Raw genomic sequence first — 15,641 nt, forward strand, 5'->3', positions numbered from 1 at the left:
ATAAATAAAAATTACTTGTAATATAAAAATATATTACCTACATTTGGTGACTACAGATATCTCATCCAAAACTTTTTACATTGTGAGTATATCAAACAAACTAACAACCCAACTGATAGATAGATATATAAATAGACTCCACATTTCTTTCAAAATCCTTTAATTATCTATAATGAATATTAAAAAAAATAGCACAATCTATCCAACAATTTATCCATAGTAATTTATGCGTTTATCACTGAATAGTTTGAGCATTTACTTTATATTTATATAGATTCTATATACCAGAGGGAGACTTTGTACAAAAGTCGATTGCTTGGGTACCTCTGTTCCATACGTGTTTCAACCGTGAAGCAGCTATGTTTGCATGGCTGTGTTTCGGCTTGAAGAGTGGGATATGGCGTGAATTTACTGGGTACAGAGGAATAACACCTGAGTCCTCAGGAATGACAACGCATGGGGGGTATCATGGGCGAAACAGTATACTCTGTTATGTCCATGGCAAATTGTATAAAAAAAAAATATCTATATCAAAAAACATTAATTTTACAACTCTTTATGAAAGAAATCTAAGAATCTTCGAAACTGATGCGTATGTATAAAACAGACCAAATTGAAAACTTTTCGCAATTGTTATTTGTTTCTTAACTGTACTTTTTTGCTTTTTATTTTCCAATAAAACTAAAAGTTGTCCAATTGAACATTATTTTAACTTAATAACCAATGCAAACTTAACACACGTCGATCAAAAATAGAAACAAACCCACCCCCCCAACTCGATCGATACTGACGTGACTGGAAGCAGTAAAAACACTGTATAAAAAAGCCTGTGTAGGAAAAAAACAAAACATTAAATTACAGTGTAATAAGGCCGCCGAAACTCAGGGTGATCGACCCCCGTAATAACGGATACGTTTCCTAGATATGCCAAGTGGGAAATTCGCGAAAGGTTGCACCGACCGCCGAAATTAATGGTGTTGCCGTTACAATTTGCTGTTACACACTTTTCGGGTGTTTTGTCTATTATTTTTTATAACTTTTGGGAAAATTTTATAAATTGTTAATATTGAAATATATGTGATATTTTGTAGTGATTTATGTGAAATAGATACGTATATGTTGAGCTGTGAATAAAATTAATCTGAATTATTTCATTTTATAATCATGCACGTATTCGTAATTTTTTTTTACTTCTTTTTTTTATGACCGTCTAAAGTATTATACCGATCATAAATAAAAATAACACAGTTTAGAGAATCAAATGTCTAATTTTTACTGATATTATATTTAAATATGTATAAAAATATGTTTGTCAACCTACTTCAAAAGGGGGGAAAGGGATTGTTAGTGATAGAGACTGATAATCCCATTGCTAGCAATACACCCAACCAGTGCGACCTCCTCGCGGTTCCCCCTGGAAAATATCATGGTTAATTCCTGATGAATTCATCATGATGGGCTAACTGGCCTGTTTTCATTCTCACCTATCACCCTTCACTGGTGCTCCGCCAGCGTATCCCGTTAGCGCGGGTGGGTTTACCATACCATTTTCACCCATCAAAAAAAAAACGACTTCAAAAAGAAGGTTCTTAATTCAGTTGTATTTTTTTTTAATGTTTGTTACTCGTACCTTGTAAGGCCTTCAGTTCGGAACCGACGACTCTTTTATTACCTGAAAGGATATACTTATAGGTTACATAGAAATTTTATCAAAATTGGTTGAGTAGTTTAGTTTTAAATCTAAATGATTGGTTATGACACAATTAAAGTTTTTTTTTCTTTTTATTAAAACATTTCTATTGTTCTTTTAGTATCTCTTGACGTATTTGCCATAGAGAAAGACAGCTTTTTATTCTAGTTCGCATCAAACAAAATCGATTTTGATTTAAATAAAAAAAAAAATATATAAAAAATTTTAATGCAATCAATTTGTAAGTCAGAATTATATATTCTAATCAAAAGTCTTATCTGAATCGTATTGAAAAGGGGAAGAAATGAAGATGGCGATCGACTCATTCTAGTCAAATTTATTGAAAATTCCATTGGAATAATTTATAAATCTTCCATACTACCGGAAGCCTCATAATTATATTTTTTATACTGCACTGTATTAACTGACTACTTTATTTTTTTTTCCTTTTTTATTTCTTACGCGTCATCAGCTTATAATTTTACTGCTTATTCACACTTTATTTTACATAGTTAAATTAATATGTTCAAATTACGGATCCTAAAAAAATTGGTTTTCAAAGAGGAATATTTCAATTCAGTGTCACATTGTATAGTGTACCCGATATATATTTATATATTTGAGTATATTTCTTTTTTATATACAACTTTGAATGGCAAACAAGCTGACGGCCCACCTGATGGAAAGTGGTAACCGTCGCCTATAGACATGAGCTATATACCATGGACATAACAGAGTATACTGTTTCGCCCATGATACCCCCCATGCGTTGCCATTCCTGAGGACTCAGGTGTTATTCCTCTGTACCCAGTAAATTCACGCCATATTCCACCCTTCAAACCGAAACACAGCCATGCAAACACAACTGCTTCATGGTTGAAACACGAATGGGACAGAGGTACCCAAGCAATCGACTTTTGTACAAAGTCTCTGTCTTTGTCAAAGTCTGGCAAAACTACTGAAAAACACCCTTATGGAAGTGGCCTACGTTCAGCAGCGAGTCAACAAGTAATATAATAAAAAATACAAATCTTATTACATTTGTTAATAACTTAATCCGGTCTCTTGGCGGTGTATTAATAATTAGTAATTAAAAGAGGGAGAAATGATTATATACCACCGGTTTCTGTTCCCAAAATGATCTTGTAAGCCAGCGAAAAAGTCCTTTTGATGAACGAATTAAGCCTAAGATGAGACTCCGGTCTCTTTAATAGGAGGGATTAAGTAATAATGCCTAGTTTCGTGGAAAAATGGTTTTATTAACAAAATTCTGTTAGTAACTAAAATTATCTGTTTTTTTTATACCACTGTGGTGGCAAACAAGCATACGGTCCACCTGATGGTAAGCGGTTACCGTAGCCTATGAACGCCTGCAATACCAGAAGTATTACGTGCGCGTTGCTGACCCTGAAGAAACCTTTTTACCCCCCTTTTGAAGAACCCCGTGTATCGTTATGTGGTATAGAATAGAATGTATATAATGTATGTAATGTACTCCCGGTATAGAATGGGCCACCGTTTCCTTTACCATGGGTGTTATAGGTGATTAAGGGAATTTAATGATCAAGAGATAAACAGCGTTCCTCTTAAAACAACATTACAAAACCTTACCATGGTTGCTAAGCGTAGCAACTACTGGCAAAATCTCCCAAGTGAATGGTCTATGTTTTTTGATATGATGATGATGATGATGATTATCTGTATAAAACAAAATTTTTCAAAGTTTACATAATAATAAGTAAATATAGAGTTGTTTTTAATGGGTGATAATGGTATGGTAACCCCACCCGCGCTAACGGTATACACCGGCGGGGCACCAGTGAACGATGATAGGTGAGGACAAAGCAGGTCAGTTAGCACATCGTGACGAATTCAATAAGAATTGTTCACGATGGTTTCCAGGGGGAACCACGCGGAGGTCGACCTAATAGGGCATATTGCTAACAATGGGGCTGTCAAACTCCATTGCTAACAATCCCTTTCCCCCCAGTAAATATAGAGTAGGTAGTAATTAAAGTTATAGGCTTCCCTATAGGGCGGGTTTTGCCAGTAGTTGCAACGCTTGGATTAATGGATGGATGCATGTATGTTTCTTAATATTGTTTCACATAAACATTACTCAACAAAGAATGCAAATTGGTACACAGCTAACTTATATTCAAATTTAGTACATAGGATACTTTATGTACTGATAAAGCTAATAAGTTTTATAGAAATAAGTTTTTAATAAAAAAAAATCAATGGTAAACTCACAACTCAACATAGCAAGTACGAAAAGCTGCGGATGTCAGTCACTAATGAAGTGGCTGAGAATGAGTGCACTCCACTACTTGCCGTCTTCTTCTAATACGCAGATTGTAAAATAGGGTTGTCACTTAAATATTTTTTAATTATCAGTTTATCTGTTTATCCATGTATTAATTACAAAATAACGAAGACCGTTTTAGATAGATTCAGTTGACAATGTACCAGACATCTTGTGATATTGTGTGGTATATGACACAAATAAATTTATTCTTTAATTAAATTATATTATAATTGAGAAAAAATTCTGACTTCGCGATATAAAATACAAACCGTTTAACTTTATTTATATCTTTCTTTAAAAGTAGGTATTTTATTTACATTCTTGATAATCTTTTTAGTCGTTAATCGGCTATTATTATTATTATTTAATTAATATTAATATGATATTTAAAATGTGAACGATTGTAAAAAATATTTTATATGTATATATTTATTAATCAATTACACTTACAGAATTAAGAATTAAATAACTTATAGAACCAACGCCCACATTAACGTAGGTTAATTAATTATTTGCGTAGATAAAACCGCAGTACATAGCTAGTATATTAATAAATGTTTAATAATAGTATCGGATTATTTTAACTTTGAAATTTCGAAAAAATAATATCAATTTTTAGACGCAAATTATCAATTGACAACCCTAGGCATCTATCTCGCTCCAGCTCAGAAAATGCAAATCCGCGTCTAGAGATTACTCTGGTTTGATCCATCTGCATAATGAAGTGCCGCTGGATGCTCTTTCCGGGTGTTTTCGCTTGACAGTAACCCATTCTTCACTATTCAAAGAAATATCCTTGCGTTCAGATGGCAAAAAAAGCTACTTAGTTTACGAAATAAGTCTGTTACTTTTTAGCGTCTTGACGGCTGATCCAATCACTATGAAATTTGGTTTACGTGTTCTATATGGACTGGAAAAGGATCTTATCTTATTAACTTATCTCAGTCAGTTACTATATCCCGGTTACACAAAAGAAAACTGAAAGCTACTAATAAACTTGACTTGCTCGTCTGAAGTAGAAGTCAAGTCTCCTGTACCGATATACGAGTATATGACATTATTTATATAGCTGAATTAAATAAGATTATGTATATAAGGTTATAAGGACGTACATAATTATTACTCTGTTCAAATTATACAGAAACTAGTGATCCAGCCCGGCTTTGCTCAGGTAGATAAAATTTTTGAAAATAATATATTTTTTATTATACAACTTAGAATGGCATACAAGCTGACGGTCCACCTGATGGAAAGTGGTAACCGTCGCCTATAGACATGAACAATACCATGGGCATAACTATGTATAGTATATAATATATGTATATTATTCGCTGATAATGTAGCTTTCTCCTATGAGAAAGATTTTTTTTAAATCAATTCAGTATTTTTTGCGTTAATCATTACAAACAAGAAATAAAATATTTTCTTTTTATAACATTAGTATAAACGAAAAATATTAAAATATCACCCCGATAGCCCTGTGAAGTTATTCTAAACTTGTACAGTATTTGATAGTTACATTAACTTCAACGAGAGCGCCCCCAAGTCAAACTACGGGAAATATCGTTAAACCTACTACGTACTAAACCCCCACTAAAATCCTTAACGGCACCAATGTTCGAAGTAAGTGAAACTGACACTACGAGCTATCTGCTATGCACGTCACGCGCTCCCCCGGCAGTGTACCGTACACTGAAGTTAACTGATGGATTATCTTGCACATAAGTTATCTTACTGATAAAATACGGAAGTGTGTATTTTGAGAGTGACAAGCGTAGTGTTTAACTTTTTTTTTTATACAACTTAGAATGGCAAACAAGCTAACGGCCCACCTGATGGAAAGTGGTAACCATCGCCTATAGACATGAGCAGTACCATGGACATAACAGAGTATACTGTTTCGCCCATGATACCCCCCATGCATTGCCATACCTGAGGACTCAGGTGTTATTCCTCTGTACCCAGTAAATTCACGCCATATCCCACCCTTCAAACCGAAACACAGCCATGCAAACACAACTGCTTCACGGTAGAAATACGAATGGAACAGAGGTACCCAAGCAATCGACTTTTGTACAAAGTCTCCCTCTGGTAACTGATATCTTAAAAAAAAATCTAATAGTTTCTAATTTTAAGTTAACATTAACTTTGTCTAAATTAATCAGTTTTGTATAATATTATAATTTCTGATACCGTCAAGTGTGTTAGACATCGATTCAAATGGATCTTAATATTCGTAAAGATCGTGGATTCCACCACGTTGTGGTCACGAGGATAGTGTATTTAAATAACAGATACACTTATAAGAAGACAAAGCACCCAAATCAGAGACAGTGATCCTATCTTACTAATAAATATAATAATATATATTGTATATTGTATTTCTTTATCATCATGATGTTCTCCATTAAGAAAAACAATGTTAGGAGCCAACTCGCCTGTACCCAGATTATGTAGGATTCTGAATGCTCACAGCGATCAAATTGACATCAATTTTGGACCCATCAACAGCAGATAGCTTATTGAGGAAAATCTTAGACATAAGTTCTTAATCTACTTATTATTCAGATAATCTTATTGTCATTGTTAATAATTTATTAAATATTATAATAGTGCATGTGGTGTTCGCCTGTAAAAGACTTTTACATTAGGCAAAATTATTTTTTGTATTATTAAGTTGCATGTAAAATGTAAAAGTTGTATGTGAACCTTATTAAATAAAAATAAAAAAAAATAAATAAAATTTGGCACACACGTGGATGGATTAAGAGCTGATTTGATTGATCTTAATGTTTTACATCAGGCAGAATGTATGATTTAATGACAGCAGCGTAATATATGCTCGTTACCTTTACGTACCGTGCACATTTTCGTGATCTTTTTTTAGCAAACTAAGAGGCATTTATTTATTTATTATTAATTAAATATCGTGTACAAGGAGGATGGAAATGCTAAAAACGTTCTCTCCCAATTAGCATTAGGAAATAGTCAAATGAAGCCCTAGAATTAATTCATACACACATGTGTTTACAACTAGCTTTTTGTCCGCTACTTCGTACGGGTTGATATCAGAAGGAAACCCAATTAAATATAGCATTTGTAGATGGCATATCAAGACAAAACATATATACATATATATAAACTACCACTTTTTAAGTTAGACTTTCAGGAAAACAACTCTGAAAACTCCATTCAATTTGATGTAGTATTTTTTATTTGATGCCGGAACAAATATACAGGCAGAAAGACAAAATTTATAAAATATTATGTTTTGGCATTTATTGATTTTATTAAATCCACTCATTTTTCTTCAATATCTTCCATGTATAGAAATCGTTATACTCATAGTTACAATTTTATTATTTTTATTTACGCTAATATGTATTGACCATCTCTGTCTTTTTGTTTCAGAATGGAGGAGACAGTGCGATCGTTGTTGCAGTACAAGACCCGCGTGGAAACTCTGAAGCAGGAGAAGGCATCGCTGTCTTCCGCACTGGAGGTAGGTCTATTTATTATCTAGCTACTGTGCCCGCAACGTAAAATTTTCGTTTTCCGTTGGATACTGGTGGTCTACCATGAAATGAAATTCCGAAATTTCGGGCTCAATTTCGTGTTTTTGTTCGTATCGAAATAGACCCAGTAAATGGAGCTTAGCATTTCGTTCATAATAAATCCTATTCTAATAGTCCAAAGGAACGATATTTTAACATTTTTAATAATTTTAAACAGCATGTAAATTATGTAAATTTAACATCAAATTTCTGTTTCGTTCATCCCCGAAATTTCGGAAAATACTTCATGGTAGGCCCTCTGTTTATTTTCAACAATATCGCATCCATACAAACGTTATTAAATTCTCTTTCTTATACACTGAACATTTTCTAAAAATTCTATTTATAAATTATTTTCTTCTGTAATCGAAGTCCAATATAAAATGATACTTGTACATAATTATATTTATCAAATACATATAAGACACCGTGGGTCAACATTGTTGGACTTATATAGAAGCCGAATGCAAATATTCAGAGTATTTCATTATATAGTCCGGTATTGTTCTCCCCCAGTTGGGTTTGTTTGTCTGAAAATCTTTATCATACGATTCACAAAGTATATATTGCTTACTTATAAAAGATGTTGTATACAAGGGAGGACTTATATATGATATGTTCACTCAATCGCAGTCTTTCCATTGTATTTACCTGCTACTGGCGGAGGAAAATAGGGAAGGAAGATTTTTTTTTGTTTTTTTTTATACAACTTAGAATGGCAAACATGCTGACGGCCCACTTGATGAAAAGTGGTAACCGTCGCCTATAGACATGAGCAGTACCATGGATACAATAGAGTATACTGTTTAGCCAATGATACCCCCCATGCGTTGCCACTCCTGAGGACTCAGGTGTTATTCCTCTGTACCCAGTAATTTCACGCCATATCCCACCCTTCAAACCGAAATACAGCCATGCAAACACAACTGCTTTACGGTTGAAACACGAATGGGACAGAGGTACCCAAGCAACTGACTTTTACTACTACTATTGTTAGATATGAGACTACAGCATAGATTTCTTCAGAACTGAGTAAAGAAGTTTTTTTAATAGATGATAATAAAATGGTAACTCCGCCTATACTAACGGTATGTACTAGCTATTCCCGCTCACTGGTACCTTACCAGTGAGCGGGAATAGGTGAAAATAAAAAGGCAGTTCAGTCAGCCCTTCGTGATGAATAAACCTAGAATTCAGCACGATGGTTTCCAGGGGGAACCACGTGGAAGTTGACCTGACAGGTTATACTGCTAGAATTAGCCCGAGTTACTAACAAATGGGATAAAGAATTTTCTTTAAAATCGACAACAAAACATAATGCTCCTAGTATTGCAGGCGCCCATAGGCAACTGTAACAGCTTACCATTGGGTGGGCCGTGTGCTTATTTACTTTATATATATTTATTTAGTGTTATAAAAAAGGGACTATCGGCCTTATTGCGTGATATTACTGGGTACAGAGGAATAACACCTGAGTCCTCAGGAATGGCAACTCATGGGAGGTATCATGGGCGAAACAGTATACTCTGTTATGTCCATGGTACTGCTCATGTCTGTAGGCGACGGTAACCACTTTCCATCAGGTGGACCGTCAGCTTGTTTGCCATTTCAAGTTGTATAAAAAAAATAGTAACATACACTATGAGTCTTACCTCCCCGCATTCCTTGAAACCATAGTGGTTAATTCTTGATTAATTAGTCAACTAACCTGACTCCATTCTTACCTATCAAACCTCATTAGTACCCCGCCAGTATACATCTATAGTACAGACCGGGTCGCCATTCCGTTATCATCTATTAAAAAAAAAAGCTGTGTATAATATGTAATAGGTTTATTAAAGAAAGAAAAAAATTAGAGGGATGTTCTATCAAAAATCATTGAAAAATAAATAGACTATTTATAACAAGTATATTACTGTCAAATTTCCTTGGCAACGGCTAAGCTCGCCTTATTTAGTTTTATAATTAACTAGCTTTTATCCGCGACTTCGTTCGCGTGACCGGGATATTTTTATTGACAAGGATAAAAGTATATCCGTCTCCATCCCATATAGTACGTGTATACCAAACTTCATAGATAATAAACAAATAAACTCACTTTCACATTTACAATATTAATAAGAATAAATAGATATAACAAATATAAATAATAAATTTTTAATCTTAAAAATATAATTATTAATGATACATTTCATTCTATGATCGCGGTCCCCTCGACGGGACGTTATCTCCAAATTTGAATGGCGAATCAGAATTTTGATTTTTCCATTTCCCATCACTTTTTGAATGATATCCGTACCACGGCTCTCTATTGTGTTGCGCACCCCTATTTTTAATATCTGCTATTGGAATTTTTACATTGTCAGCGGTTTCCACGTCGAAAATTTGGTAGAAATGTAAAAAACCTCCTTTTTTCATAACTCCACAAAATTTTCCCGATATCGACTATAAATGAGTCTAATATTTTCATTTTATACCCTTCTACTCTAAACACAAAGTCGAAATTAATTTCTCAGCTACTCCACAACAAAGTAACCATTACACGTTAGACAAATAAGTATCCTCTAAGAAATTACATACAATGTATTTTGGACGTTAATGTTTATTGCCCCCAACATGGTGGACTATAATAAGTACACTTTGTTCGTAAGTACCACTTATAGCAAGAAAGCCCCCGCCACTAATTACGCAAAAACATTCTCATCCCCATTCAAACATGCTGTACCGTTCATAATCCCTCAAAGAACGTCCAGTATCAGCCGTCCAAACTAATAGGAGCCCCCCAATACAGTGGAAGGCGGTAGAAAATAAAGGAGATCGGATGATGTGCTTTAAAATGACACAGATCAAAATATATCGGTCTGGACGCGGTGCTTTCCTAAATTAATTCCTCTATCTGCGAGGGCAGCTATAATCCAAAAATGATCGCCTCTACCAACCGCCTCGATAAATGCTTTTTAATGTCGCTAAAGGACCGGACAAATTTAGGAGCGAATCTGTATCAATAATAGTTTATCTAGTAATGGTTTGATGGCAGTCCAAAATCTATTTCATTCAATATGTAATTAGCTGAATTTGTTTTTTTACGATTTTAAAAATTTCTGAAATACAATACAACAACAGTCTGAACTAAAATCTATAGATACTGTGATAATTATAGATCAATTTAAAAATAAAATATTTTACTAAATTTTAAATAATTATCCACTTTAATGATCTAAAAATTTCTTTTAAACTTTATTTTTCAATTACTAATTTAAACTATAGAACCATTTAATAAGGTGCTTATATTATACGATAAATTATCATAAAAATATTTTTAATAACAAATATTCGATGTACATCATCAGATTCTGGAAAATATATAAATAAATAAATACAGGGTTACATTTTTTATTAATACAATTAAACGAGCCCAAACATGACTGATTTATCATGCACAGTTTACAAAATTACATCTATGGCCACCTTCCGTTTTCATCATTAGATCAGCTGGATGGTACTATAATATTATTGTATTGTTACCGAACTTACATAAATATGCCAAATTTTAGCACATTCGGACGTCAACAAGTGGTTAAAAAATTTATTGCTTTTAAAAGGAAGGACTTTAATATATATCTACAATATAAATATATATATATATATACAAGATAGATAGGTAAGTGTTTATAAACGAGCAGGGTTCAGTAATAAGACATAAGATCCTCCACAGTAGATTGTCGACCCTCGTAATAACTCCCAAATGACGGACTGACAGCGCGCTGATAGTTTAATATGATATAATGTTTGCACTGTATGTACTTGTGTATGTATGTGTGTATAGTAAGATCACCCCCTGTATAATCAAGATGTCAAATTTGTCCTGACAAATCAGGAATTTTGTACACTTATTGAAATAGAAACTTTATCCTGAGGCTTTGACAGCTGAAACCCATACCTAAAATAAACTATATGCTAAGTTAGGATGTAACCTACTGAAATACAAAATTTTATTAAAATCCGTTCAGTAGTTTTTACGTGAAGAAGTAACAAATATCCATACATACAATTTTTGTAATATTACCTAATTGAATGCTAATAGAACTAAATCTAATAACACTTGAGTCATCTTAAATACTAGGTGAAATCAAAGTCGTTAGCAAATATGTATTAAATAAAAATCTAAACATATTAAAAAGAAATTTCATGACTTAAAAAGAATAAATCTTTTAAATCCTACCTACTAACTTTAAGCTTTTTACATAGATTAACGTATGTATTAGTATGGGAGGCTCAAAGTTTTGTTATTTTTAAAATTTTTTAATTACAAAATTTCTGTTCTTATATATTTTTAACATAGAAAAATTCAAAGAAAAAAAGAAGGATGGAAAAGAGAAAAACTATTTAAATTTGTATAACAGTTACAATACAAAAAAAAAACATTATATACTTAAACTAGCGGCCCGGTACGTGTTTCGCTACGTATAAAGTGAAATAATAAAAAAAAATTAACATGAATTTATAATGAATATATGAATAAACAATATTTTTTGTTTTTTTCATTTTGAGCATGTATTAATAAACGGCTGGCGGTACAAACACAAAGCAATAATTATCGCCGATAATTTGTTTTAATCGAAGCACGTTCAAAATGAAATGACCGCATGAATGACATAACAACATGCTTGTACTGTCAGCACTGAAAAAGTTTCAATTTGACAGCACAATCCCCATCTTAAAAAAAGTTTGAACTTGACACAAAAATCTCCATTAACAAAATGATCCGCCATTTATTGAATTAATTTGTTACAAAAAATGTGATAAAAGAACCGCTCGACCGATTTTGTGCAAACTTCACATAAACTATCTACTAAATAGTCCGAACAAAGCCTAAACATTTGGTTTGGATATGTGAGCCCGTTCTTGAGTTTTAAAATTACAACGAAATATGGCATTAATTTTATATATATATATATATATATATATATATATATATATATATATATATATATATATATATATATATATATATATATATATATATATAGATAAAAAGAAAATACAAAAATAAGCTTACAGCTAAGTATCTAGGCATTTATACCTAATGCCTATAAATGCTAGACACTTAGCTGAGTGGTGATCATTCTTCTCTTTCTTCTTATTCTTTCATGTTCCATTGGGAATATTATACTATTTCACTAGTAGAATATTTCACTTTAAAAAGTTTGCATGTATGTATATATGTATATAATATCTACATATGAAACCTCTTCAAATATGGTTTTGTTGTAAAATAGCCACCATTTACAAAAAAAGCCCCACAAGTGTTGCTTCATAGTCATATACATATGACATCACTCGAGGCCCTTTAATGCCTACTTCTACATTACAATACGAAAAATACTTGGAACTGTAATAAAAGTCGTACAAACCGTTACAAACACACATACAGGGTTCCGTATGTATTCAAAAATTTTTTGTTGTATGGCCTAAGTGAAAAGCGTTTTGCTAGCGAATGAATTGATAAAAAAGTAGGTTTTCAAGACTGTTAATTCAGTTGACCCCGTAATTAAAATAGCTTAAAGAATTTTGTAAAAAAAACATACCATCTTTTATCTTGATTTTGCAACACATAATTAATTAAAGCAAGTCAGTCAAGATCAGTCTTCGTTTTTTTTATAGACATATCCAAATGACTGAATTGTAATCGTAATTTGTTATAAATTGTAAATACGTAAAATTCATTCATCATCATCATTTCAGCCATTATCTGTCCACTGCTAAACATAAGCCTCCCCCATAGACTGTTATAAGGAACGGTCCTGAGCCACCTGCATCCACTGACTTCCTGCAAAGCATTTCAGATCGTCACTTCCTCTAGTGGGGGATCGTCTTAAACTGCGTTTGCCCATACGGAGTCGCCACTCAAGAACTTTTCTTCCGTAAAATTCATTATAACCTAAAATTTCAAATATAATTATTATTTTGCTGTTGGTGCAATATAATTTATTTACCAGATCCATTTACTTTATATTCTTAAAATATTAACGTACCTACGTGTATATTTCCATAATGAAATACATTTTTAATTTGTATTTAGTATATAATTCACAATAATATTTTCTTTATAACCGTGATTTCAACAATTTCACAAACAAACGAAGTATAAGTTGATCGCTTACTCTTTTTACATGAACCAAATCAACTCACACAAACGCAACCAATGTAAGTACATTAAAATGGCGGAAAGCGGGAAATCGGCTATGCACAATAGCTGGGGTTTCCCGGTTTAAAAGGCGCCCCCCGCGTCCCTCTTAACAATAATTCAGCTTCACCCTTCCGAAGTGCAAGGGCGCAGTTACGAGGGCAGGTTTATAGGGATGGCTCGACGGACAGTATAATCGATAAATGCCAATCGTTTAAATTAGAGATCTATTTTTTGCAAAAAAAAATAAATAACTAATGTAAAAGAGGCTGAAATTTAAAGAACCATAGACAATAAATATAGATAGAAATGCCATTTACATCATCCACATAAAAACACAGAGAGAAGGAGAAATACATAAAACAGAAAGAAAGAGAGAAAAGCCAGAGGCGAGGCTGTTATTAAATATTCGTATTTAGTACATTATTATTAATATTAACCTAAAAATAAATAAATTAACAAGCCTATCTATGAAGAGACTAGACTATACAACACCGGAAATCCTAATTTGGGATCTAAAACAACTCTTAAATAAAACGCTTTTGTCGAAATTTGCTTACTTTATGGTATTGTTTTATGGTAGCTTATGTTAAATATCTTATGTCTGATAATTATAAATTTAAAGGTTATAAATTTATTGTTAAATACACAAATTTAAACTTTTTAAACTCGGTATCGCATCACTAGTGCACCGGTCATAGCTGGGGTGCATCGTTTTATCAGCGCCCCCTGCCGGCCGCGCATGTCAAATTTACACTCACACACTAATTGTGTTTGCTTGTTATTCGGTTATATTATTTGTAAACTGGCCTCACGTGATATGGTCGAATGAATATATTATATCGAAATACAACCTCATTTATTTAATAACCCGAGCGCAATAATAATATTAAGAATGGCAGTGAATTTACAGGGTACAGAGGAATAACATCTGAGTCCACAGGAATGGCAACGTCTGGTGGATACCATGGGCGAAATAGTATACTCTATTATGTCCATGGTACTGCTCATGTCTATACGCGACGGTTACCAGTCTGTATCAGGTGGGCCGTCGGTTTGTTTGCCATTCTAAGTTGCATAAAAAATGAAAGTTCACCTACTGTAAACTACCAAATGTACACAATGTATAAAATATCATACTTTTCAACTGATTTCAAAAAGAGAAAGTTCCCATTTCGACGATATTTTTTGATTAATTTTAGTATCTTCAATATTTCTGATTGGATTTTTGTTAAGAAGAAATTTCAATTTAGCTGTGTTTTCAATCGACTTCATAAAGAAGACAGTTCTCAATTCACTTTTTTTTTATGTTTGTTACCTCATAACACTGTCAACTCCAAATCAATAAAAAAAATGTTGTCTGAGAATATATACTTACAGATTGGTTTAATAGAAATTTTATAAAAAGCGATTTGGTAGTTTTTAAATTAAAATAACTAATTTTACTACAATAGAAGTCAATTTTTTTGTTGTTTTTATAGGACACAATCTTTAATTATAAAGTATAATATTCCGTAATAATAGATAGATATATCAATGAAAAATAATTAAATGTATTTATGTATTCAGCCCGGAGACTTTTGCATTAAAAATCCCTTACCATCAAAAAAATTATCAGCTTATTTGTTATTCTTAATAATAAAAAATATGGACTTGAAATATATGGACTATAAATAGTTTGTGTATATCTTTTTTAATAGTTCTAGTTATATTATTTAGAAAGAAAAATATTTACTTGGCGTATACCAATAACAGTTATAACATAAACAATTATAAACTTAAAAAAAATAAGTTTATTTATTTATTTATATATTTATAGGATTACCAACATAAGATACAGCTAAACATTTCAATTCAAGTTTTAATACAGTACAAGTTTATACCTAATTAGGAATTATTATA

At 32.5% G+C, this 15,641-nt stretch overlaps 1 protein-coding gene across 8 annotated transcripts in view; it reads left to right on the forward strand.

Moving 5' to 3' along the window:
- LOC113517440 (uncharacterized) overlaps positions 1-15,641 on the forward strand; it is a 512,876-nt gene that overhangs the window by 474,678 nt on the left and 22,557 nt on the right. For all 8 annotated transcript variants that reach the window (XM_052903325.1, XM_052903481.1, XM_052903447.1 and 5 more), the window contains one exon: positions 7,410-7,500. In XM_052903325.1, coding sequence (XP_052759285.1) covers positions 7,410-7,500 — 91 coding nt within the window. The remainder of the gene's footprint in view (positions 1-7,409; positions 7,501-15,641) is intronic.

This window comes from Galleria mellonella, unplaced genomic scaffold (genome assembly GCF_026898425.1).
Source record: "Galleria mellonella isolate WM207_F2 unplaced genomic scaffold, CSIRO_AGI_GalMel_v1 utg103, whole genome shotgun sequence".
NCBI lineage: Eukaryota > Metazoa > Arthropoda > Insecta > Lepidoptera > Pyralidae > Galleria > Galleria mellonella.